The 25,109-nt window shown below is 38.0% G+C and overlaps 1 protein-coding gene across 2 annotated transcripts; it reads right to left on the minus strand.

Annotated features, from left to right (window-relative positions):
• Positions 1-12,059: 12,059 nt before the first annotated feature.
• On the minus strand, positions 12,060-24,835 carry LOC136225872 (probable LRR receptor-like serine/threonine-protein kinase At1g53430). Of its 2 annotated transcripts, XM_066014014.1 has the most exons (24): positions 24,427-24,835; positions 22,810-22,972; positions 22,604-22,675; positions 22,191-22,262; positions 21,631-21,702; positions 21,463-21,534; positions 21,256-21,327; positions 21,070-21,141; positions 20,917-20,988; positions 20,715-20,786; positions 20,551-20,622; positions 20,039-20,110; positions 19,874-19,942; positions 19,448-19,507; positions 19,329-19,367; positions 19,194-19,243; positions 18,458-18,828; positions 17,784-17,982; positions 16,431-16,577; positions 16,071-16,189; positions 15,766-15,976; positions 14,615-14,852; positions 14,114-14,264; positions 12,061-12,868 (listed from the first exon to the last, which is right to left on the minus strand). In XM_066014014.1, the coding sequence occupies exons 1-24, from the start codon at positions 24,530-24,532 to the stop codon at positions 12,473-12,475; spliced, it is 3,039 nt and encodes a 1,012-aa protein (XP_065870086.1). In that variant the 5' UTR covers positions 24,533-24,835; the 3' UTR covers positions 12,061-12,472. The 2 variants fall into 2 exon arrangements, with proteins under 2 accessions (XP_065870092.1, XP_065870086.1); XM_066014020.1 differs by lacking the exon at positions 24,427-24,835 and having other exon boundaries at positions 12,060-12,868; positions 22,749-22,966.
• Between the last annotated feature and the right edge of the window lie 274 nt (positions 24,836-25,109).

Consider the following 25,109-nt stretch of genomic DNA (forward strand, 5'->3'; position numbering starts at 1 on the left):
GTCGAAGCCGGAGATGATAGAACTGGTGCAGATGCCAATCTGGATCCAGATTCATGATTTGCCAATCGGGGCAATGTCCGAAGCAATTAGGAAGCAGTTGGGAGGCTTCTTAGGAACCTACCTGGAATACGACGCAAAGAATAATACAGGAGCAAGGAAATCGTATATGAGGATTAGGGTGGCCATTGATGTAAGAAAACCTCTGAAGCGGTTCAAGAAGATCACAAGGGGTAAGAATGGTTGTTCAATTGTTGTGTTCAAATACGAACGCCTTGGGATATTCTGTTACTTATGTGGTATGCTAGGACACTCAGATAAATACTGCGAATTGTTGTTTGAGGGAAAGAGAGACAATGGGGAAAGGGAGTGGGGGGAATGGCTAAAAGCAAATGTAAAGAGGGGAGGGGATCAGAGTGGAGTGAGGTGGTTACGGGAGGGACGTGAGAGTGATTGGGGGGTAAACCTGTGTTCGGGGATGTAATACCAGGGGGAGCTAGGGGACCAATCTTGAGGGATATTTCAAATGTGCAGGGGAGGGGAGGATGGATCCGAAATGAGGGGAGAGGGAAGGAACCGGAAGTGATAATATCAACTACTTTGGGTCCACAACTAAAAATACATAGTGAAGTAGGAGATGCTAATGAGAGTGAGGATAGAGGGAATGATGTAGACGAGCAAATGCATGAGGAGGAGGAGGAGGAGGATGAAATTGAATTGTCAGATGCTAAGAAGCGTAGAAGAGAGGAATCTGGTAGGAAGGGCAAGGGTAAAGTTACACAATTGGAGGAGAACAAACCTGTTTCCCAAGTGGATGAGGAATGTTCTGGTTGTTCTGGATCGGCGAGCCCCAAGGATGAGGGCCGCCGAGCATTATGAATCTCTTAAGTTGGAACTGTCGTAGTCTGGGAAACCACCGGGCAGTTCGTGCTCTGAAAGAAGTAATAAATTCCCAAAGGTCCGATTTGGTTTTCCTTATGGAAACTTTGGTGGAGGAAAGCAAGATAACAAACATTAGGCAGAAGTTACAGTTTGAAGGTAGTATTGCTGTTAATAGACGTGGAAGGAGTGGAGGATTGGCATTGATTTGGAGGGCGGGTATGAATGTAGCACTGCAAAGCTACTCTGATCATCATATAGATGTGGTGATTACCAACACTGATGCGATTCAGTGGAGGTTCGTCGGTTTTTATGGCTACGCCGAATGCAATAGACAGAGGGAGTCCTGGGCGCTATTACGGACACTGGAAGCATCATCGGCAATACCGTGGCTGCTGGCAGGTGATTTTAACTGTATCATACAGGATGAAGAAAAGGAAGGAGGAGCTGTTTACCCACCTCATTTGATGAGGGAATTTGCTCTTGTGATTGGGGATTGTAACTTGCATGAACTCAGAATGGAAGGAAGTATGTACACATGGGAAAGGGGTCGGGGAACTGACGGGTGGGTGAGGGAGAAATTAGACAGGGTCTTTGCGTCAGAAAGTTGGATTGAATTGTTCTCGGATTATAGGCTTCAAAATAGAGCTGCTGTGTATTCGGACCACAATACCCTATGCCTGCAACTGGTTCGGCGGGAGAGTGGTAACAGGAGGAGAAAGTTCAGATTTGAGGTGATGTGGACAAAAGAGCAGGAGTTTCTAAAGAAGGTCAGGGAGCACTGGAATCAGAGCAGAGAACCCAACATTATTAGCAAACTCGACAGCTGCACGCGCATAATGGATAGTTGGGGGAGAAATTTCAATACAAAATTCAAACAATGGATTGAGAACTGGAAACGAAAGATGGAGCAAGCATATAATCGAACTGATCCTGTTTCAATAGCACAATACTATTTAGCAAAGCACAAGTTAAATGAAGTTTTGGAGCAGGAAGACACATACTGGAGACAAAGAGCAAAACTATACTGGGTAAAAGATGGAGATAGAAACACAAAGTTCTTTCATGCCAGTGTTCAGAGCCGGAAAAAGCAGAACTTCATTGCTGGTTTAACTACAGAAACAGGTCAGTATGTTGATAACATTGATGAGATACTGAATCATGTAAGGACCTATTTCTCTACTGTATTCTCTTCATCTAATTCTATACCTTCTCAAACATTGGATGCGGTGCCTACATTGGTAGAGGTGGATATGAATGAGAGATTAACGGCCCCGTTTACAATGGAAGAGTTTACAGCAGCAGTATTCTCTATGCATCCAGATAAATCCCCTGGGCCTGATGGGCTTAACCCGAAATTTTATCAAGAATTCTGGGATTTGATTGGGAAGGAAGTGTCGATGGGATGTATTGAGTGGCTAGAAAGAAATGAATTTCCGGACAGACTGAATGAGACAGTAATTGTGCTAATCCCAAAGTGCAACTCACCTGGTGCGCTCAAGGATTTCAGACCTATCTCTCTGTGCAATGTATTGTACAAAATAATTGCCAAGGTCCTTGCAAACAGGCTCAAATGTGTTCTGCCAGAGATAATTAGTGAAACTCAGTCAGCTTTTATCCTGGGCAGATCAATTATTGACAGCGTCCAAGTGGCTTTTGAGGCAATACACTACATGAAGAGGCATAATAAGGGGGAAGTGGGAAAGGTTGCCCTGAAGATTGATATTAGTAAAGCATATGATAGGGTTGACTGGAGGTTTTTAGACAAAGTGATGCGTAAAATGGGTTTTGATGAGAAATGGGTCACTTGGATAATGTGGTGTGTTACAAGTGTTAAATACAGGGTCACGGTGAACAACGAGTTAACTGACACAATTGTCCCTGGAAGAGGATTAAGACAGGGAGATCCCCTTTCTCCTTACTTATTTATCATCTGTGCTGAGGTGCTATCTAGACTCATCTCCCAGGCGGAAAGAGATAACCTTATCACGGGTTGCAAAGTGTGTAGGAGAGCACCTGTGATCACACATCTTTTCTTCGCCGATGACAGTTTCTTGTTCTTTGGAGCTAAGGACTGTCAAACTAGGAAAATTCTGGAGCTACTAAATGAATATGAGCAGGCGTCAGGGCAAGCAGTGAATCTTAGCAAATCCGGTATTTTTTTCAGTTCGAATATGAAGGATGAAGTAAGACGAAGTATAAAGGACATTCTGAAGGTCAATACCCCGCTCGACACAGGGTGCTATCTTGGGCTCCCATCACTCATTGGGAGATCCAAAAGGCGGATTTTCATCTTTTTGATTTACCGGCTAAGGAAAAAGTTTGGATCCTGGGGACACAAGTTTTTATCTAGCGCAGGAAAGGAAGTATTAATCAAATCGGTTGCTCAAGCTCTTCCAACCTTCTGTATGAGCACTTTTCTCCTTCCAATTTCAGTGTGTGATGATCTGCAGAAAATAATGAACTCATTTTGGTGGGGTACAAAACAGGATGGTAAACGAGGATTACACTGGTTTGATTGGGCGAAGTTGTGTTATAGTAAGGAACAGGGAGGTCTAGGTTTTAGGGACCTTCGCATGTTCAATCTAGCCTTATTAGCAAAGCAGGGTTGGAAACTGATTCGATCCCCAAATACCTTGGTGAGCAAAATTTTTAAAGCTAAATACTTCCCTGATGATTCCCTAATGACGGCTAAGCTGGGAAAAAACCCAAGTGCAATATGGCGAGGTATATGGAATGGAATCGATATTCTGAAGCTGGGTATGCGACTGAAAGTTGGAACTGGCAGCAAGGTGAGGGTCTGGGATGATCCCTGGGTCCCAAAATTACCGAACTTCCGCATTAATTCTTATTGTATCGCAGGCACAAAAGACATGAGAGTGTCGGATCTGATTAGAGAGGATGCACGGGCATGGGATAGTGAGAAAGTGAGGGGATGTTTTTGTGATGAAGAAGCAGCGGCCATTAGGGAGATTATCCTACCATACCGAGAAGTGGAGGATGAATGGGTGTGGAGTTGGTCGAAGGATGTTGTTTATACCGTCAAATCGGGTTATAAAGCGGGAATGGAAGGGCGAAATGAGATTGGGACTAAAGAGGGATGGAGGAGGCTATGGCAGTTACCGATCCCCCATAAATGGAGAAATTTCTTATGGCGATTATGTCGCTGCTGTTTACCCACCCGAAACAGACTCGACAGACGGGGGGTGAATATTACTGACGTTTGTCCTTTTTGTAGGCCTGAACCAGAAACAGATGAGCACCTGTTCATTCAATGTGGTGCGGCAAAGGAGACATGGAGAGAAGCGGGATGCAATTCTCCACAATTAGGAAACAAAGACTTAGCCGATTGGCTACTTACTCAATTGGAGACTGTGGGAGTCGACGCGATGGTGCGGGTGGTAATCAGTTTGCAGGTCATTTGGCAGAGGCGAAATCAACTGATTTGGACAGAAACTGTCCAGAGTATTACGTAGTGCTGCAGGGTAGTGCGAGAACATATAAATGACTGGCGGGCGTTCCGGACTGGCAATACGGCCGCTCCGATCCGTGGCGTCTAAAGAAGCAACAGACAGGGCACCCCCTGGCTACCCCCGCAACACGGCTACGTCAAATGCAATGTGGACGGGGCGGTATTCAAAGACGAAGGGACAAGCGGGATGGGAGCGGTGGTTCGAGATGACCAAGGCAACTTCATTTGCTGCAGCAGCAGCGTGATAGCAGGCATAAAAGACCCGAAAATCATCGAGGCCCTTGCAACCAGAACGAGTATGTTATGGATGGCGGGATTGGGTTACAGTCAAGTCCAGTTTGAGTCGGACGCAAAACTTGTGGTGGATCACATTAATTCAGCAAGGTTTGATCTATCTGAGTTTTGAGACTTGATTCAAGATTGTATCTCTATTCTTCGTAGTCATTCACGGTTTAAAATTTCTTTTACTCATCGCATAGCGAATGGTGCAGCTCATGCTACGGCTAGACAAGCCCGTTCCAATGCTAGCGATTTTTGTTCAACATCTGTGCCACATTGGCTCATAGATGTTATTGTTAAAGACGGTATTATGCCGGATTCTTGAATAAAGTTATCATCTTTCTGTTCAAAAAAAATAATGAATTTTATTTTTATTTTATTGCAGGCACATAGAGATTTGCAGCTAAGTATAGAACAGAATGCAGAATTCTTGAGAAAGTTAATAGAGAAACAAAATAATCCAAAAACAAAAGCTGCATCATCTCCTATTATAATTAATGACTTGTCTGATTCTGATTAATTCTAATTAAATGTCAATAATTATACATTTCATAATAACATATACTATATACTATATGTCATCTTAGGGAGAATAAATGAGCATAGCTAAATTATTGTTAGAGATATAAAATTTACTTTTCAAGTTTATATCTATATAAATTCAGTTGAGTATGCATTAAATCTTTATTATTATTGATATACTGTGACTCATGAATGATCTTGGAATCTTTTTCTCCGATTTAGTGAATTCTCGTAAAATATGGGAGCTCTCAGTACCACTCTTAGGAAAGTGATAAAGAAATAGAAACAAAGTATTTACATACCTGAAATCTCTTAAACCCTCTATTTATAGGTTGTTACGAACTTAAAGTCCCTATTAAGGTTTACAGGTGTACTGTTTTCGTCATCGGATTGTGTTGTTTTAATGAAAATTCTTCACGCGTCTTGTGTTTTTTAGACCGTGTTCACACTAGTATTCTTTTAATACCAATCTTGGCGATCAAGCATTCTTTAAGCAGTGATCCGGTCTTTCATCCGGATCATAACCCTTAGTTACATGGAGTCTAAACCATTTTTCAAAGGCCTTTGTCAGGATGTCTGATGTCCGACTTCTGGACATTGTTTCAGCCGCATCTTAATCCTCTTTAGCGGCTCTCGTACAAATCCGATTGCATGTTTTATCAATTATTATTTATTATTATTTTACAGTACTTCTTATATTACCTTTTATAAAAGCTAAATTACAATCATGGTCCTACAATTTTAAGTTTACATTTTTTTTAGCTCATGAACTTCACTATTCTTTATATTTTACTAACATAAAAATCCTTTAACCTATTTTGACCACTCCAATAGTTGTAATGTCCGTTGCAAAGCTAATAAAAGCGATAGTCTAACCCTTTTTTTTTTGCTAAGGTAAACATACAAATTGTAATACACAACTTTTTATAAAAATCTCAAAAAATGAAAACACCACTGTTTCATTTAAAAAGCTAAAGGATGCGGTTGTACAAATCTAAGGGATAATTTAAAAAATAACTCATGTAATTTCACGGATTTAAGATGGATGCCTATAGTTTTTTATTGCAAAAAGAGGACACAAGTCCTCATCCACTAAGCAACTTTAATTTTTTAATTTTTTTTGTTTTGAGATCATTTATGTGTTGTTTGGGTAGGAGGGAGAAAGTTAACTTCTAAAAAGAGAAAGCACCGAGAATGGCAATTCAAAAAAAAATCGAAAACATTATTCCCTGGTAAATATGTTACTAAACAAATTTAATTTTTGAATTTTTCTATTTTGAGGTCAATACAGTCAAATTGATAATGTTAATATAAAAGTTTTTGGTTTTGTTAACTGTGAGAAACCTTAATCTTCCTTTTATAAAATAAAAAATTCACCGACACCAATCTGCAAATCAATGAAACCATATGGATATTTTTGGAATTATTTCTAAACCTAACTAAACACTATAGTTCAGTTTACAGTGAAACATTAGACATTACCTTCAACCATGTCCACAACTGAAGACATTGTAGGTCTTTAAGTGATGGGTTTGTGCATAGTATATGTAACAATGTGATTCTCCGTGAGTTTGTTATTGATATGAAGTGTAGTATTTATACAAAATACAGTTCACTCTGTAGTGAACAACTATAGTCAACAACTGAACCTATATTCTAGGCTAGAGATAAATAACAGAATGATACAGATAAATAATAACTAAATACATAGTCTAATACACCCCCGTAGTCGAAAGGTTCGGAGGGCGAACATTGAGACTATTGCGAAAATCTTCAAATAGTGTTGACGGAAGACCTTTGGTGAAGATGTCAGCGATTTGATAGCGAGATGACATGTGAAGGACACAAACTTCTCCTTTTGCAACGCGTTCTCGGACAAAGTGAATATCCATTTCCACATGCTTAGTGCGGTGATGCTGAACCGGGTTGCCTGTGAGATACACGGTGCTGATATTGTCACAGTACACTATTGAAGATTTCTGAATCGAATAGCCAAGTTCTAAAAGCAGATTGCGTATCCAGCATGTCTCAGACACGACGTTGGCAACGCCGCGATATTCGGCCTTTGCGCTGGATCGGGACAGTGTTGGCTGTCGTTTTGCGAACCAAGAGATTAGATTGTCCCCTAGGAATACACAATAGCCTGATGTTGATCGGCGAGTGTCGGGACAGCCTTCCCAATCAGCATCCGTGTTGGAGATCAATTGACTGGGAGAAGATGCTAGAAGTGTGAGGCCAAAGTCAAGAGTGCCCTGAACATACCTAAGGATGCGTTTAAGAGCAGCCATGTGTGTAGTTTTTGGGTTGTGCATGAACAAGCATATCTGTTGAACTGCGTATGAAATATCGGGTCGGGTAAGGGTGAGATATTGAAGAGCACCATCCAATCGTCTGTATTCGGTGGGGTCATGGTAAGCAGAACCAGAAGAGATACTGAGCTTTTGTTTGGTGTCAACCGGAGTGGTAGCCGAATTGCATGAGCTGAGTCCAGCTTTTGCAATTATTTCAGAAGCATACTTCCGCTGAGATAGGAAGAGAGAGCCAGGAGAGTGAGTCACTGATATGCCCAAAAAATAGTGCAGAGGGCCCAAATCTTTCATTGCAAATTCGGAGCTCAATTGTGACATTACTGAAGCCTGAAGTGTGTCAGAAGAGGTGATTAGCACTATATCGTCGATATACAGAAGGATGTATGTCGTGTCAGGGCCTTGTCTTTAGATAAATAATGAGCTGTCAGAGATGCTATTGGAGAAACCGATTTGAATGACAAAATTAGCAAACCACTGATACCAGGCCCGAGGTGCCTGCTTGAGGCCGTATAATGATTTCTGTAGCAGACAGACATGATCAGGATACCTGGAATCCCGGAACCCCAGTGGCTGATGCATGTAAACGGTTTCAGTAAGATCCCCATGCAGGAAGGCATTTTTGACGTCTAATTGCCGAATTTACCAATTTTTAGACAGTGCTATGTTGAGGACGGCACGAATAGTGGCTGGTTTAACCACATGGCTAAATGTTTCACCACAATCAACTCCTGCCAACTGTCCGGAACCATTCCCAACCAATCTTGCTTTATATCGCTCAAAGGAGCCATCCGACTTTATTTTGTGCCTGAAAATCCACCAACTACGAATAATATTAGCACATTTTGGACGGGGTATAAGTACCCACGTCTTATTTGCAATAAGAGCCTCAAATTCATCAGTCATGGCTTGTAGCCAGTTTAGATCACTTAATGCAAGAGAGGGTGTTTTTGGAAGCGGAGATATGGTAGGTTTTGTTAAGGCGGATAGATTTAGCATTCGACGAGGTTTATGGATGCCATGTTGAGCTCTCGTGGTCATTTTGTGAGTGCTAAGAACTTGTAATTGAGGAGAAGAGGTAGAAGTATCAGAAGGAGTTTGTGATGTATTAGAGGAGGAGATGGAAGACGAGACAGGCTCGGAGGACTACGTTTGCGCTGTGCGCGCAAACGAGGAGGCGGACGGACTGCGATTAGATGATGAGACGGGAGACGACTCGGACGGCCTGTTTGGACTTGACGGGACAGCAGACGATACAGACGAACTGACACGACTGGATTTGGGGTTAGACGACGCGGACGACTCGATTGGACTGGAGGGAGTGACGGGGGACGCGGACGACGATACAGACGCAACGGAAATGGGGGACGCGACAGACTCGGGATGGACGGAATTGTGACGGGGAGTGTGAGTTCGAAATTGGACAGCAGGTAGGAAGGTGATGTCCGACTCGGCAGAAGTTTGTGAGGGAGATGCGCAATTAAGAGGCGCGGTTGAAAACGGAAGGGTCGATTCGTCAAAAATGACATGACGGGATATGATTATCTTATTTCTAGACATGTCCAGACACTTATATCCTCTATGATTAGATGGATAACCTAAGAAAACACATGGAGAAGAGCGAGACTCGAGCTTATGTCGTGTTGAGGATGGAATTAGAGGGAAGCAAAGGCATCCGAAGACACGCAAGTGGGAATAGGTGGGTTCCTGATTATACAGAATTTTGGTGGGTGATTGGTATCCTAGAACCTTGTGAGGATATATATTTAGGAGATAAGTTGCTAATTCGAGAGCATGTTGCCAGAATTTAAGAGGAATAGAGGCATGATGCATTACTGTTCTAATCAGATTATTAATGGTGCGAATGGTGCGTTCTGATTTCCCATTTTGAGGTGAGGTATACGGACACGAGAACCGAAATTGCATTCCGTTTGTTTGACAAAATTGTTTAAAGGAATTGTTATTGAATTCACCCCCATTGTCACACTGAAAAACCTTAATTTCTCTTTCAAATTGAGTTCGAACATAGAACCGGAAAATAAGAAAAGCGAAATAGACTTGAGATTGTTATTGAATTCACCCCCATTGTCACACTGAAAAACCTTAATTTCTCTTTCAAATTGAGTTCGAACATAAAACCGAAAAATAAGAAAAGCGAAATAGACTTGAGATTTGTGGGCTAACGGAAATGTCCAAAGAAAATTGGTGTACGAATCTAAAAACAGTACATAAAACCGATGGCCACCCGAGCTAAGAACGGGTGAAGTCCAAATATCACTATGAATTAAATCGAAAGGCATACAAGCAAAATTGTAGGAGGACTGAAAAGGTAATTTTACTTATTTTCCATTAATACATGAAGAACAAACAGAAGTATCCTTAACTTTATTACAAGAAATCAACTTTTTATTGAGTAGGGCATTCAAAACAGGAAGCCCTGGATGTCCTAATCTATTATGCCAAACGGCGGAAGACACAGCAGTAAAGACAGAATGAGATGACGCGAAATTGTGGGAGCTAGAGGTGACTGGATATAAGGCGCCGGAACTCTTACATCTCATGATAATAGTGCCCGTCCGTAAATCCTTCACAGAAAAACCCAAAGGATCAAATTCCACAGAAACTTGGTTATCTTTAGTAAATTGACGGACAGAAATGAGATTTTTGATAAGATGAGGTGCATGCAAAACATTGGTTAACTTTAAACGGTGATGATTAGAATCTAGATATGCATTACCAGATCCACAAACAGGCATACAATGACCATTACCAACAATTATATTTTCATTGAGGTTCGAATTGAAATAAGAGGTGAGTGTACCTTTGTCAGCTGTCATGTGTGAAGTAGCTCATGTGTCCATGTGCTATTGATCAGGAGGTGGAGCAAGTGTCATGGTGTGCATAGCTTCTGCAATATCGGTAGGCACATATGATGGTGATTCCATATGAAGGTGTGCTTGCTGCATGTGAGGACGAGGACCTAAAATACCAGATTGTGACGGCTGCCTGCCTGAAGTAGGGTAAGGGCATGGAGGAGTAGCCCATTGTTGCGGTGGTGCCCATGGGTAGGTATATCCCCAAGGAGGAAGGGCAGCAGGGCGATAGTGCGGTGGCTGAGACGACCGGTAGTGGTGTCGACCGCCTCTGCCGCGATTTGAGCGACCACCGTGTCTGCCGCCGTGGTAAGAGGAGGAGCCGCGATAATGCGCGGGTCGCGGTGAGTGGTGCGACGGCGCAACCGTAGCATCAGCGGACGACACAGTCAATGCAACTGGTTCAGATTGAGGAGGATTCTTGCGGGCACGAGCTGTTTCTTCCAGAATCAGCATAGATCGAGCTCTCTGAAAGGATGAAAGTGGATCCCCATGTCTAATTTGAGTACCAACGGTATCATAAGCCTCAGTCAGACCGGATATAAGCTGTAACACCATCTGATCATTGGTAACCGGACAATCCACATTTGACAATTGATCAGACAAAGATTTGAGATGCTGACAATAGGTTGAGATGTCAGAATAGTCACTAAGCTTGGTTTTGGAGAACTCTTGCTGGAGAAAGAAAGCTCGGGAATTCTTGTTGTTTGAAAAGATTTCCTGTAGACGACTCCAGGCCCTGGCGGCGATGGAGTCAGCTTCAATAATAGTATGGAGAAGGTCGAGGGAGATGGTGCTATAGATCCATTGAAGAACAACGGCATCAATGCGAGACCAGAGATTGGGGTTGGATTGTTGGAGAGTATTGGCGGAAGAGTTTGTGGGTGATGGGGGAAATATATGATCCAGGACCTGGAATGCTGTGGCATGGAGCTTGAACAGAGCAGTCCAAGTAGGATAATGCCCTTTTTCTATGTCGAGGGTTATTTTGATGAAGGTAGATATATTGGAGACGGTGAGGGACGGATGGTGATTTGGGTTTGTGTCTGTGTTGTCCATGTTCGAATTTGTTTTGGGCGGGGTACCGGTTGAGGAGTTTTCTGTGTTGGTGCTCATTATTGTCGACGGGAAGGATAGGGGGGTCGCGATTTTGTACTGAATCGGTAAAGGGGAGATGGCCGGAATGAAGAACGGCGGCGGCGACCGTGAGGTTAGAGATGGTGTCGCGGCAGCGGCGACAGTAAAGAAGAAAGAGAGGTGAGGGTTAGGGTTAGGGTCTCTGATACCATGTAACAATGTGATTCTCCGTGAGTTTGTTATTGATATGAAGTGTAGTATTTATACAAAATACAGTTCACTCTGTAGTGAACAACTATAGTCAACAACTGAACCTATATTCTAGGCTAGAGATAAATAACAGAATGATACAGATAAATAATAACTAAATACATAGTCTAATAGTATAGCAAGAGTAAGTATTCTTGTTGCCTCTTTATTGGGTACAATCTGTATTAGCCTCACTAATTCGAAATATAATCATCTATGCTATAAAAGAATTGAATTCAATTCACGGAACACAGATATAACTCAATATATGTACTTCTAACTCTTTAATTCAGATAATACTCTCAACCAGAACCATTATACACATTTATCTAAGAAAGTGCAAATTTTTTTCTCATCCAACCACTTTTACAAATTTTTTTCTCATCCAACCATTTTCTTGTATATACACAAAACTCAACATACCACATTTCTTCATAACATTGCAACTTACCCAATCACATCCTTTTCGTATTTATCACAAATAGTTACAACATTTGTCACATCATCCACCTCAAATTTAATCGAATTCCATACTCCTCAAACAGATCATAAACCACAATACATTTATACACTTATATGCTTACCGTTTTACTTAACCTACTCTAATTAACAGGGTGCACTTCCATATCCACTTGCAACTTCTTCTCTTGTAATGACATGATATTTATACAAATAAAACTGTCTAACCCCACATTGTTTAATCCTTAAACTCTCGTATCACCTAGGTGTATTCTTTGTGCCTTAACTTCCTCCATACTAATTAACATAATACCCTTTCCGCCTGAATCAATTAATTAAATATTAAAAGGAGAAATAAATTAATCTGTAAGAAGTCTACCTTCAGAATGATCATCTGAAATTTCATCTTTACTAGGAAGAGAAACAGAGGAATCAATCCAAGGACCGTCCTGATGAGCCTGACTTTCTTGAGAGAAATTGGAATAGTTAGTTTGACTGTCCTGTGATAGAATTTCAAAAGCTTTAAACCTAGCTTCTTCATCAATGGAACCTCTCTTTATAATGGGTGCTTGAACTGGAATTTTGCCTTCCACCATGTTTACAACTGAAGACATTGATGGTCTTAATGTTGGTGATGGGTTTGTGCATAATAGACCAAGTGTAAGTATTCTTCTTGCCTCTTCTTTTGAGAAGTTTGATCCTAATAATGGATCTACTAGTTCTAAGAGATTTCCTTGCTCTTGCAACACATATGCCTTCATTCATCATGTAACAAACCATTTAGAATCTTTCTTAAATAAATAATACATTCTATATATACAGTCAGAATATATTTAGAAGCCGCTTAGCGTTCGGCTCAATAAAAGTTTGCTTGTTTTCCGCTCAATTTATAAACGAGCCAAACTTGAGTACGATTATAAGGCTTAATTCAAAAACGAACCGCACTTGAGCACGGTAAAATTCGGTTCGAAAGTTCATGAACAAGCTCGGATATATGCTGAATAGACTCGTAAGCAAGCTCGATTCGGTTTTTTATAATAGTATTTTTATAAATGGGAATGTAAAGCTACTTATTTTTCTGTAAAACTTGAGTTTTGTAGGTTTCAAAACTATATAGCTTATGAACATAATTAATGAGTCGTTCCCGAGCAACTTACGATTAAATAATTTTCTTAATGAACCGAGCTTGAAGGATGTTGAGCATGAGCAGGATAAAGCTCGGCTCGACTTGATTACAACCCTAAATGGGCTCTTGTTTAAGGATGTCTCATTAGCCCTTAAACTTGCTTTAAGTGGCATAATTAACCCCTTAGTGCTACCTGGCAGAGTAAGAGACTATTTGGACAAGTTGAAGCGTGTATCGCTTTAAATATAAATAAGTTTATAGAATAAGAATTAATATATTAAAGTCAAACAAGTTCAAGAAGTCAATAGGGCACTTTAAGTAAGTTCATGGTCAATAGGTCACTTTACCTAAATTTAAGGAGCTAATAAAACATCATTCGAGCTTGCTTCATTAAGAAAACTATTTAATCGTAAGCTGCTCGCGACTGCTTGTTTATTTGTTCACGAGCTTTGCTCACAAGCCGCTCATTAATTTTGTTCATTAACTTTGCTCGCGACAATTCATTAATTATGTGCATAAGTTAATTTGTTTTACATTTCTCATTTATAGAAATAATATTATTAAAAAAAATTGAATCAAGGTTGCTCACGAGCGTGTTCATGAACATTATAATCAAGCTTGTTCATGAACCTATAACCAAGCTTGCACACGAACGTGGTCATAGCAATTGAGCTTGTTCACGAATATATAACCAAGCCTGCTCGTGAGATTTCGAGCCGAGTTTCATCGTACTCAAGCTCGACTCGTCTATAAATTGAGCCAAATACAATCAATTTTTTTATCGAGCCGAACGGGTGACTCGGCTCAGCCCTATTTATGCTTTTTCTTTCTGAAAATGAAAACAAAAGGGAGGAAAGTGGCATAAATATATTACCCAATCAAGAAGATAAACAAACTCATCCTTTGGTCTGTAATTGGTATTGCTCTTCCCACTAACAATCTCCAAAAGCACAACTCCGAAGCTATAAACATCTGCTTTATCTGTCAAATAACCTCTCATTGCATATTCTGGAGCCATATAACCTCTGTCAACAAAAACAAAAACAAAAACAAATAATCATACATTTTATCTTTGTAGGCCTCGTTTATTTGCCCAAAAACATTGGGTAAGAGAAAAAATGTTGTTGGAAAATAGAAAACTGAAGAAGTGATTGGGTGGTTGTAATTTTTAAAAGGATAAGAAGAAATGGAATAAAGGTTCAAAATGGTTTAGGAAAATGTTTTAGTAAACATTTTTCATTCTATGTCGACTAACCTTAAATTTTCTGTTGACAAATACCGAAAAATCAGTAAAACATTTTCCTGAACAATATTTTCCAACAAACAAACAAGGCCTAAAATACATTATTATAGAATTAAAATGTAGGAATTTTACATAGTTCCGGCAATTCGAGTGCTGATATGTGTATTCTCTTCTTCATCAAGCTTGGCTAAACCAAAGTCTGATATCTTTGCATTTAGATCCTTATCAAGAAGCACATTTGTAGCTTTTATATCTCTGTGTACTATTTTCAACCGAGACTCCTCGTGAAGATATGCTAATCCCTTTGCAATCCCCAATGCTATCTTCTTTCTTCTTTGCCAATCCAACTTAATTCTATGTTCCTCTGGACCTATTACAATAACCAATCACTGCAAATGGTGAAATTCGCCAATTTAACCTATTACTTTTATTTTGTCACATCTAATGCATTTAGCCGTTTCATTAGTCTGAGGGTTAAATGTTCTTGAAAAGTATGGAGACTAAATGGGAAGGGTCACACTATTTTACAATATGGTCCATTTACTTGGCATTTTTGCAAATAAGTCCAAAATAACGCGTGTTACAACAAATCAAATATTGACATGTGTCACTTTGGAGTGATTTGTCAAAAAATGATTGTTGAAACAACGAATTGGTCCTCTATACAAGACAAAGTAGGGTTGTAAATGTATAGGCTTGTTTGGCTCGATCCGTAAGCTTGAGCACGGAAAAACTCAGCTCGAAAGCTTGCGAGCAGACTCGGTTATAGGTGCATGAACAAGCTCGATTACAATGATCATGAACCTGAACAACCTCGTTAACAAGCTTGATTTGACTCGATTATTTTTTTAATAACAGTATTTCTAAAAATGGGAAGTGTAAAACCACGTAGTTCGCACTTTAGTTTTGTAGATTTCAAAACTACGTAGTTTTATGTTAAGGAAATTTTAAATGAACATGATTAATGAGTTGTTCATGAGCAGAGTTTATGAACAGAATTAAAGAGCTACTCGCAAGCAAAGCTCGTGGACAATTAAAAAAGCTGCTTGCGAGCAACTACAAACAGAATGTGGAGCTTGAGCTCGAGCTCATCCATTTTCTCCTAAGCCGAGCATTAGCATGCCAAAGCTCGGTTCCCACGGCTCGTTTACAACACTAAGACTAAATAGACACCGTTTACCTGGTACACAAACAAAAATTGCCCTTTTTCCTACTATGATCAATTCTACAAGTTCAGCTTAGGAAGTTGATGGGAGATATAGTAGATAGGTGGAGTAAATTACCAAAAAGTGCACGAGCCAAGCAATTGTTTTCCAAGTACTCATATACTAACAGCAATTGATTTCCTTCAATGCAACAGCCGTAGAGTTTGACAAGATTTGGATGTTGTAAAGCAGATATCATTCCTATCTCATTCACAAATTCTCGATTCCCTTGCTTTGATTTTGAAGAAAGCTGCTTAACAGCAATTACTACCCCATCTGAGAGGACACCCTGAAATTATTAACAAGTTAAAAATTTCAGAATTATTTTATAAATATCTGAAAACAACAAATTGTATGATAGCCATTAATTATTTATATATTACCTTGTAAACTGGCCCAAATCCTCCCTCTCCTATCTTGAATGTAGGATCAAAATTGTTTGTAGCACGTTTAATTTGCCTCAAAGTGAAATAACCCGTTTGTAGATCTAGTCCTCGAAGTTCTGTCAAATTGTGGAATTAACCAACATGAAAAGAAGCAGGAAAGAAACAACTTCGCTAATAAGATCAAATAGTTCCAACATATATCAAACTGGTCCTTCAACTTAGCAATGAGGTTAAATCAATCCAAAAATGACATGTCTCAACACCTTAAGATGCATTTTGAACTTGTTGCTACTAACCAAGTTGAAGGAACAAAAAAGTCCTTTATCCAAAAAAAAAAAGAAGTGCAACTAATCTTACCATTGTTATCCTCAGGTGTTTTGCCCCCTAAGTAACCTTTCATTCGAAGGGCTATAAGGATGAGCATGACAACAAAACATGTAGCTGCTACGATTCCAATGATTGCTCCAACCGATAAACCCCCGCTACCATCATCTATCTTATAGTCTACAAGAAGAAAAACGTAATGTTGAACAACAGGCCTTATACAATGATAAGACTAAATATATTTGCTTTTAAAGTTGAAAAGGAGATCAATTTAACTCTCATCTCGCCAATTTATTGCCAAGTAAAGATGGCTCCATAGTCTCACTTCACTTCAAGAGCTAAATTGATTCCATATTTCCAATTCAAGGGTTAAATAGCATTTATATTTTTATACATAGGGATGAAATTGTTTGAACTAACGAGTTCACTTCAAGATGGTATACCATGGTGCATGTTGTTTGTAGATGATATTGTGTTGGTTGATGAGACGAAAGAAGGCGTGGAGAGGAAGTTGGAACTATGGAGACAAACTTTAGAATCTAGAGGCTTTAAGCTGAGCCGAAGTAAGACAGAATATTTGGAGTATATTTGGAGTGTAAGTTTAGCAGCGATAGGAGTAGGGAGGCAGAGACAATCACCCTAGATGGGAGAGTTGTTCAGACATCGGATTGCTTTCGGTATTTAGGATCTATTATCCAAACGGATGAAGAAGTAGATGGAGATGTTGCTCATAGGATTAAATCTGGTTGGGCGAAGTGGAAGAGTGCTACGGGTTTCCTTTGTGACCCCGGCATGCCAAATAGATTGAAGGGAAAATTCTACCGCACGGCAATCAGATCAGCACTGTTATATGGTACGGAGTGTTGGGCAGTGAAACATTGTCACACTCATAAGATGTCGATGGCGGAGATGCGTATGTTGAGATGGATGTGTGATCATACGAGAAAGGATCGGGTGAGTAATGAAATAATTAGGACAAAAGTAGGGGTTACATCTATTGAGAATAAAATGAGGGAAAACCGACTAAGGTGGTTTGACCATGTAAGACGAAGAGCGCTTGATAGAGTGGCAAAGGGATGTAGTGGTGAGAGGTAGGGGAAGACCTAAGCAAACTTGGAGGAGGGTGATCGAGAGTGATACGAGTGTATTGGGGATTGAGGAAAATATAGCAGTGGATAGGAAAGAGTGGAGGGAGAGAATTTGTGTCGCTGACACGACTTGATTTCACGGTTTTATATGATGGTTCATGTTAGCCGACCCCGAAGCATTTCGGGACTAAGGCTTTGTTGTTGTTGTTGTTGGATGAAATTGTTCATAAATGATAAAGTGAGTTTTCGGAATTTTTTTAACTAATTTAATAAGAAAAAGAAATACATATAAGCTTACTTGGTGTGATTGTGATGGCTGAAATGAGAGGCCCGTAGACACCTCTATCTGGAATTGCAGTAGTACCTTGGCCTGCCCAGTATAAATGGATCTCTAAAGTGGTACTATCAATGGTTACATTTTCAAATACCTCAGTGGTCCCAATACCAACTCCTCCAGCTTTCTCCATTATATTATAATCTTTACGAACAACATTTCCCTGGGTAAAATATGTCAAATGACAACATCAAAAGTTGACAAAGCGTAAAAAAAAATTAAATTTCATTACAAAAGATGTATTGATCTAGATTTTACATGTTTAGGGTAACATCAAGTCACTTCTAACTTTAGGAGATTTCTACTTCTTTCTCAAACCAAATAATTCCCTAAGAGGATCCATGGACAGTAAATTTGTCTCTTCAACTTGGCTTATGGACTCAATTTGCCCAAAATGAAGTTTTGGACAATTTAAGCTTCAACTTGGCATTTTTTGACAAATCAGTCCAAAACCACAGATAGACATGTCAATTTTGTACTAATTTAACAAAAACTGACGAGTTATGGACTAAATTAATAAGCAGAGTTTATTTTGGAGCAAATTAACTCTATGAATCGAGTTGAATAGCCAAATTGACCTTTATCCAAGAACTCGATATGGAAGTGCAATTCTTATTTATAAAAATGATGCAACTTACTTGAATTGAAACATCAAATATGCGTCTTCCAAGGCTGGTAAAAGATTGATTACTAGTATACATAATCTCAGCAAAGTGAAGTTGCACTTTATAGCTAGAGGCCGGCCGCAAACAGAGGGCGTAGTACTTGAGTGAAAGAGGAGCAAGGCGGGCTGTTTGATAAATTTCTCCATCACTTATATTAAGATTAAAATTGTTTTGGGCTATAAAAGGTGCGTCATCTTTGTTCATATACAGTCCAGTACTGCTATATGCCCATTGTTCTGCAAATGGGACAAAGCTGGACGGCCCTCCCCCAGAGCTATCTTCTTGATACTGATTATTCTGGAAGGAAACTCTGGGTCCTCCACAATTTATAAATAAGGAATGATCTGCAAATTTGATCAATTTATTATCTTCACAACGTACTCAGTTTTCTCACTGTGAAAATACATAGTACTGCAAAAAGCACACTCAACATAACATATCGGATTTGGATTGAAGGAACAAAATGGATTAATTTTTCTTTTTGCTCAATTCAACCTATTCAGTTTCTAACTTGCAAGTTGATGCAACATTTAACAAAGTATTGAGCTAGGTGAGTCAACGTGCAAGTTCAACTAAATTGGCCCCGAACAAAATAGTTAGAGGATTTTTCAGACGTAAAAGTTAATCCAGACTTATTTATTCTAACCAGTCAAGTTGAGAGTGATTTTTCAGGTGTCGTTAGTGTAGAAATTATTAATTTTACACTCACGTTCAGGATTTTGAGAACAAGTAAGGCCCTTCTTCATGCACCAAGAAATTCTACAAGATGGCATATATTGACTGTCAATAATCTAATATTTCCAATGTTTTCTTCTGAAGAAAAAAAAAGATTGAGAAATCTTACTCATTGCTTGCAGAAGACGAAAAACTCGAAGCTAAGTTCCTGTTACATGTTATACATAAAGTTGAGTAAATAATACTATACAACAGATTGAAAAAAGAAAAAAAAATAGCGATGCTTACAAATAATCACTCTGGCAGCTACGCGAAACAGGAACAGTAAAATTGTTGTAAGATAAATCACTGAAATAATTCAAGTCAAGAATATCAATCACTGAATAACAAGGAAAATGGTTGATTAGGACTTTCAACTTCTGCCTTGTGGTAAATTAGTCCCAAAATAAAAAATTTGTATAATTTAGTCTCTTAGCTTGGTATTTTTTGACAAATCAATTCAAAATAATAAATTGTTTCAATCACAATTTCACATTTGTCTAGAAACAACAAATCATGTACTAACATTTTCGACTTATTTATTGGACAAATTTTATTTTAGGGTAAGGCCAAATTGACTTTTTGACCAAATAACAAGAACTGTAAAAACCAGAATCTGTCTAGCAAGATGACTCAATACCGGATGACGACTGATAGTTTCAGATAAAGACTTACTAATTTTTATCATTTCCATTCAATATCCAACCGTGTACTTCTCCAGTGAGTGAATTATTGGTCAGAAACCTACACAGATTAAGTTCACATAGGTAAGTGATTAAAGAATAATGAATACTCAAACAAAATATTATTTTCCACGCATTTTATCCATCGACTAATTACATGTCTTTTAGCTTTTCTGCACTCTGAAGACTGCTCGGAATTGTGCCTGTCAACCTATTGAAAGTAAGGTCTCTGCAGTCAAATAAACAAACAAACAAAAGGTCATTAAGTTACTTTACTTGTTAATATAACATATATATATAACATCACACAAATGCAAAAGCATCTCTTGGAAAGGATTTTGAGCAAACAATCAGTTTGGTCCTTCAGCTTATCTTGTGGTGATTTGCTCAAAATGAAATTGTTTTGTACAATACTGTCCTTCAACTGCAATTTTTTTTACTAAATAGTCCAAAATGATTTGTATTTTAAAGGCAACTTAATACATGTCAAGGAAAAATGAGTCATGTACTAATACGTGCCATTTTGGACATATGTAAAAACAAAATGTTAACTTGAAGTACCAAATTGCACAAGCGTTTATTTTCAAAAGAATTGATACCACAAGTTAGGTTGAGACTTGAGAGGTTAAATTATCCTTTATTCAAGGGAATTCTGTGTGATCAACTTACAAAGTTTCCAATTTGGATAATTCTCCCAGGTACTTTGGGATTGAATCATTGATTAAGCAATTCCTGAGTACTCTGATTCACAAGATATAAAATCAACTCATGATGCACATAAACCCAGTAGTAGTAATAATAAAGTAGAAATTGAACAGTCAAAGTAAACTTACAATAATTCCAAGTTTGCCATAGCCTGAAGATTTGGGATTTTTGAACCTGGTCCACTCAAATCTGATATTCTCCTGACAAATGACATTTATATTCTTTGATTAATTTGTATACATTTTCAAGATTGTAAGTTGTAACAACACGAAAAAAAAGTAAATAAATAATAAAATAAAATAAAAATAAAAAAGAGTGACTTTTGCTCACAGTTGTTCTAATTTTGTCAAAAGGGAAATGTTAGCAGGAATAGGACCCTCCATAGATGTTCCTTGCAAATCTCTGGAAAATTGAATCAGTTTCTCATGATGAGAAAATGAAGAAAATCTATCTGGAAAACAAGTATATACTACTAGTACTTACAATCTAGTCAGGTTTGTCCAATTCCCAATAAAATCAGGTATTTTCCCTGAAAGTGTATTCCCATCTATCCGACTGCACCAAGAGTTTCAAGATCATTAATTCCTAATAAATATAACAAAGTAGTAATAATAGTATTGTCATAATTTTATTATAAAAAAAAAGTATTGTCATAATTTCATTACTTACAAGTCAGCTAAGTTCTTTATATTACCAAATGTGTCTGGTATAACTCCTGTAAAATTGTTCGCAGAAAGAAGACTACACCAGCAAAAAGTGGCAACAAGTAATAATAAGTGATATAAATAAGAAACAGTTTAATGATATACATAGAGTAGAGCCATTAATATTAGCATATATGGGAAAACTATAAATAAAAATAAATGGCAATCTTACAGTCTTTTCAAGTTTCTCAAATTTCCAAGATTTCTTGGAAGGGGTCCTCCTAGCAGATTATTTTCCAAGACCCTGGAAAGCATCACATTGTAGATGTAAACAAAGCAATATACGTGTAACTCAGTACATGATCTACTCGGTATAAAACTCAGTTTTTCCGTCACTTACAATTCCTCCAGGGTACTTATGTTGGCGATTTCTGGAGGAATCGAACCGTTGAGGCGGTTTCCGAGGAGGGACCTAAGGCATTAAGATTTAAGAATCAGCAGTCACAAATTAATAATATGTGAAATAAAGGACTCACCCGAAATGTTGGGCCCAAAAATACCTCAATAAGAAAGAATTGCCTCACATATTATAGATTTCCAATTTAGCAATTTAGAATGTTTGTAGTTGTCTTTCGGTGATTTATGGTTGCTCCCTATAAAAAGTCATTTAGCTTAGTGGGATATATTCAACACTCCCCCTCACCCTCAATTAATTTGGAGTGTAAAACTAATATAAGCCGGACCAACATTTAGTTCATTTGTTAAGCAATGTAGGATATTTAACATTTTTCTAAAGAAAAAGCCTAACTCACTTCAAAAGGTACCTCAATAAATGAGGATTGCCTCACACATATAAGGAGTTATTTAGGTTGCTCCTTAAACGATTTGAGATATACTCAACAATATGCAAATAGAAAGTTCCCCTGTACTGGAAAATAAAAAAGCAGGCAGGCAACTTACAATTTCCGAAGATTAGGGAGCTGAGCAAGTCTTGTCGGAATTGTTCCATACAGATAGTTGCGACTAAGATCACTGTATGTTGATGAAACATTTATCTCTTAAGAATAATCATTGTTGAAAACAAAGCTAAATTATACAGAAATTAAACAAGCAAAGATCGAACACAAGGATTTGTTAACGAAGTTCGGCAGTTTTGAATTGCCTACGTCTCCGGGAGCTATGAGCGGTTTTCTTATTGATCGAGTAACCGAAAGATACAGTTTTTACATGTATTTATAATGCGATTAGAAATTACCGAAATACCCCTAGCCCCTTTGATATTATGAGCCATATACAACAATCACTTACATTAACATGTGTAGTAAATATTGGAATTGCTCTACAAGAACTTAAAGAGAGAATGAATCACTTACATTTCAACCAAATGAGAAAGATTTCCAAACTCAGGTGGTATTGCTCCGCTCAAGCTGAATCCCTTCATTAGGCTGTCAAAGAAATTGTATGTTTTAATATTTATATATAAAAATGAAAAATGAAAGGCATTTTACGAAATTCAACCTGAAAATTAAATTATAGTATGTTTTAACCGAGCTTGAAATTTGAATGAAAAATAGTATACATGCTATTGACATGACAAAAATCAGCTGAACAGTTGCCGCAGGTGACTATACTCATAATCTTGTCTGTCACGGTGTTGTTCCACTCTTCCTTTTGGCAAGAAGTTTCAGTGACGTTCCATTGTGTAATGTTTAATTTCGTAGATATTGTTCGAAGAATTCCAACTGTTAAATAAAAAATTCCACCCAATTAGCATAATGTAATAAACATTGTCAACTTCAATTACTATTTCTTCAACAGCATGTTTATTCATTAATTTTTATAAAAAAAAAATCACCCATTATTCGGCATAAGTAAATTTCTCGACTTTGAAGCTCCTTTACAAATTTAATGTAAGTGAAAGAATTTAGAAATATGACATTTAATTACATTATACTATAAAGTTTAATTTAATTTCAAATTAATATTTATATTTGATACCCTACCAAACTCGTATTGATGGGCCTAAGCTGGATCTAGATGGGCCTAAAGAACCAAATGAAGATAACTAAGTTTTTGGATCAATTCAGACCAAAACATAACAAGCAGCAAAATTACACCAAAGATCATATCACATATTAAATGCAATTTACAGTTAGTACCAATTTGGTAATCATTATATAACTAATTGTTCTTTGTATTTAACTTTTGATGATCTCATTCAAATAAATATGTGAGTTTTTAAGTTGTTTTCCTCAGCGGTGCACACATGAATATGGAATATGAAAATCCTTTAGGAATAAAATGAATCCATCTCATCTTGAAATAGACGTGAATACAATGTTCATCCAATTGAATAATTAAATCTGAGTATACAAAATTAAAATATTTTCCACACACTACTGAGCTAATTAGAATACAATAATAAGGTCAACATATCTGCTTTTGTTACAAAATGACTACTAAACAAATTTAATCTTGCAGAATGTCGGTACTTTTTTTCAAAAAGAAAAAAATTAGCGAATTTTTCTTTTAAATTAAAACTATTATTCTAAAAACCAGGTAAGGTTTGATAAAATGTCAATCTCAAAGTCAAATAAATAAAATGTAATAATTGAGAGGCCCTACCAACCATAAATTCCTATTTAATTCAATCTGTAATCTCTCTCATATAATTTCAAGCCATAGACCCACATAACATAAACTTTTTTGTCAAAATCATCAAACAAGTTGATTAGTAGATTGGAACATTCATTGCAACCAAAAAAAAAGATTGGAACATTCATTTCATTGTAATGTATGGTTTGAATTTATTTGACTTTTTGTAGCCGTCGCGGCCTTCACTAATTTTCAGCTAATTAAATAAAAATAATAAATGTTGAGTTTTAGAAGCCAGGCACTAAAGATATCTATGAACATGAAGCATATCATCCCCAAAAGGAAAATACAGATTTTCCGAGAAAATTGAAAATGAAAATTAATTATTCCAAACAGCATGCCTAGATTCAGTTTTTCTTTCTCCAGATTCAAAGTGAAAACTGGTGAAATGCAGACTGGAGACAGTGTACGAAGCCCAAACATCCGATTTTCCTTTTCCTTCAAATTAATTCTCATCAACCAAACAATTAAGGGAGGAAAGCAAAACAAAGACCAGAAATGGAATGATGAGTAAGTAGAGAAGTTCGGAAGTAGTAGGTACCTTCATCGGGCGACAAGGGCAATGTTTGAGCCAGAGATCCCAACTGCATAATCAAAATTTCAAAAGCAATAACATATAAGATCTTTGAAACGACAGCGGACGCCATGTTTGATGGATGGATGGAGCGATCGATGTGAATGAAATTGAGAAATTAAACTGGAAGAGAAGAAGAAGATGAGTGAGAAAGAAAGAGTAGTGTAAGCGTAATTAAGGAGAAAGAATTGGTTTGTGTTGTGTTTGGAGGGAATTTCGCAAGGGAGGAAAGACAAATTATAAGAAATATGAATTTGGGTTTGGGTTTGGAAAGTTGAATATCAAGTGAGGAAGGAGACCAGAGGTTATACGGTGTACCGGGGGATAAGTGTTGGTTAAACGGTGGTCCATGAAGTGGACCGATCAATAATACTCACGTTATAGAAATTTTAGAAGGGGAGAAGATATTTTAAAAAAAATCCATTACGCTTTGTTTGCCACCTCTAATCAAAACCCTTCAAAACCCACCGATTTGGTGGATTAAAAATCTATTAAAAACTTGTTGATTTTGAACCCTTCAAAACCCTTCATTAATCTTTCAAAACTCTTACCCTCATATTTTTTAATCTTCCAAACAAGGGTTTCCACTAACCCTTCCCTACCCTTCCTTTAATTACTCTTCAAAACCTCTCATCCAATCAAAGCCTTAT

Source organism: Euphorbia lathyris, chromosome 1 (assembly GCF_963576675.1).
Source record: "Euphorbia lathyris chromosome 1, ddEupLath1.1, whole genome shotgun sequence".
In the NCBI taxonomy this organism is placed as follows: Eukaryota; Viridiplantae; Streptophyta; class Magnoliopsida; order Malpighiales; family Euphorbiaceae; genus Euphorbia; species Euphorbia lathyris.

Excerpts from the sequence above, each read along its gene's own strand:
- LOC136225872 (XM_066014014.1), bottom strand. The coding sequence starts at position 24,532 with ATGGCGTCCGCTGTCGTTTCAAAGATCTTATATGTTATTGCTTTTGAA. Across the intron at positions 22,676-22,809 it reads TTTTGTCATGTCAATAGCAT|CCTAATGAAGGGATTCAGCT; the intron begins GTATACTATTTT and ends TTTCTTTGACAG. Across the intron at positions 14,265-14,614 it reads ACTCGAATTGCCGGAACTAT|AGGTTATATGGCTCCAGAAT; the intron begins GTAAAATTCCTA and ends TTTTGTTGACAG.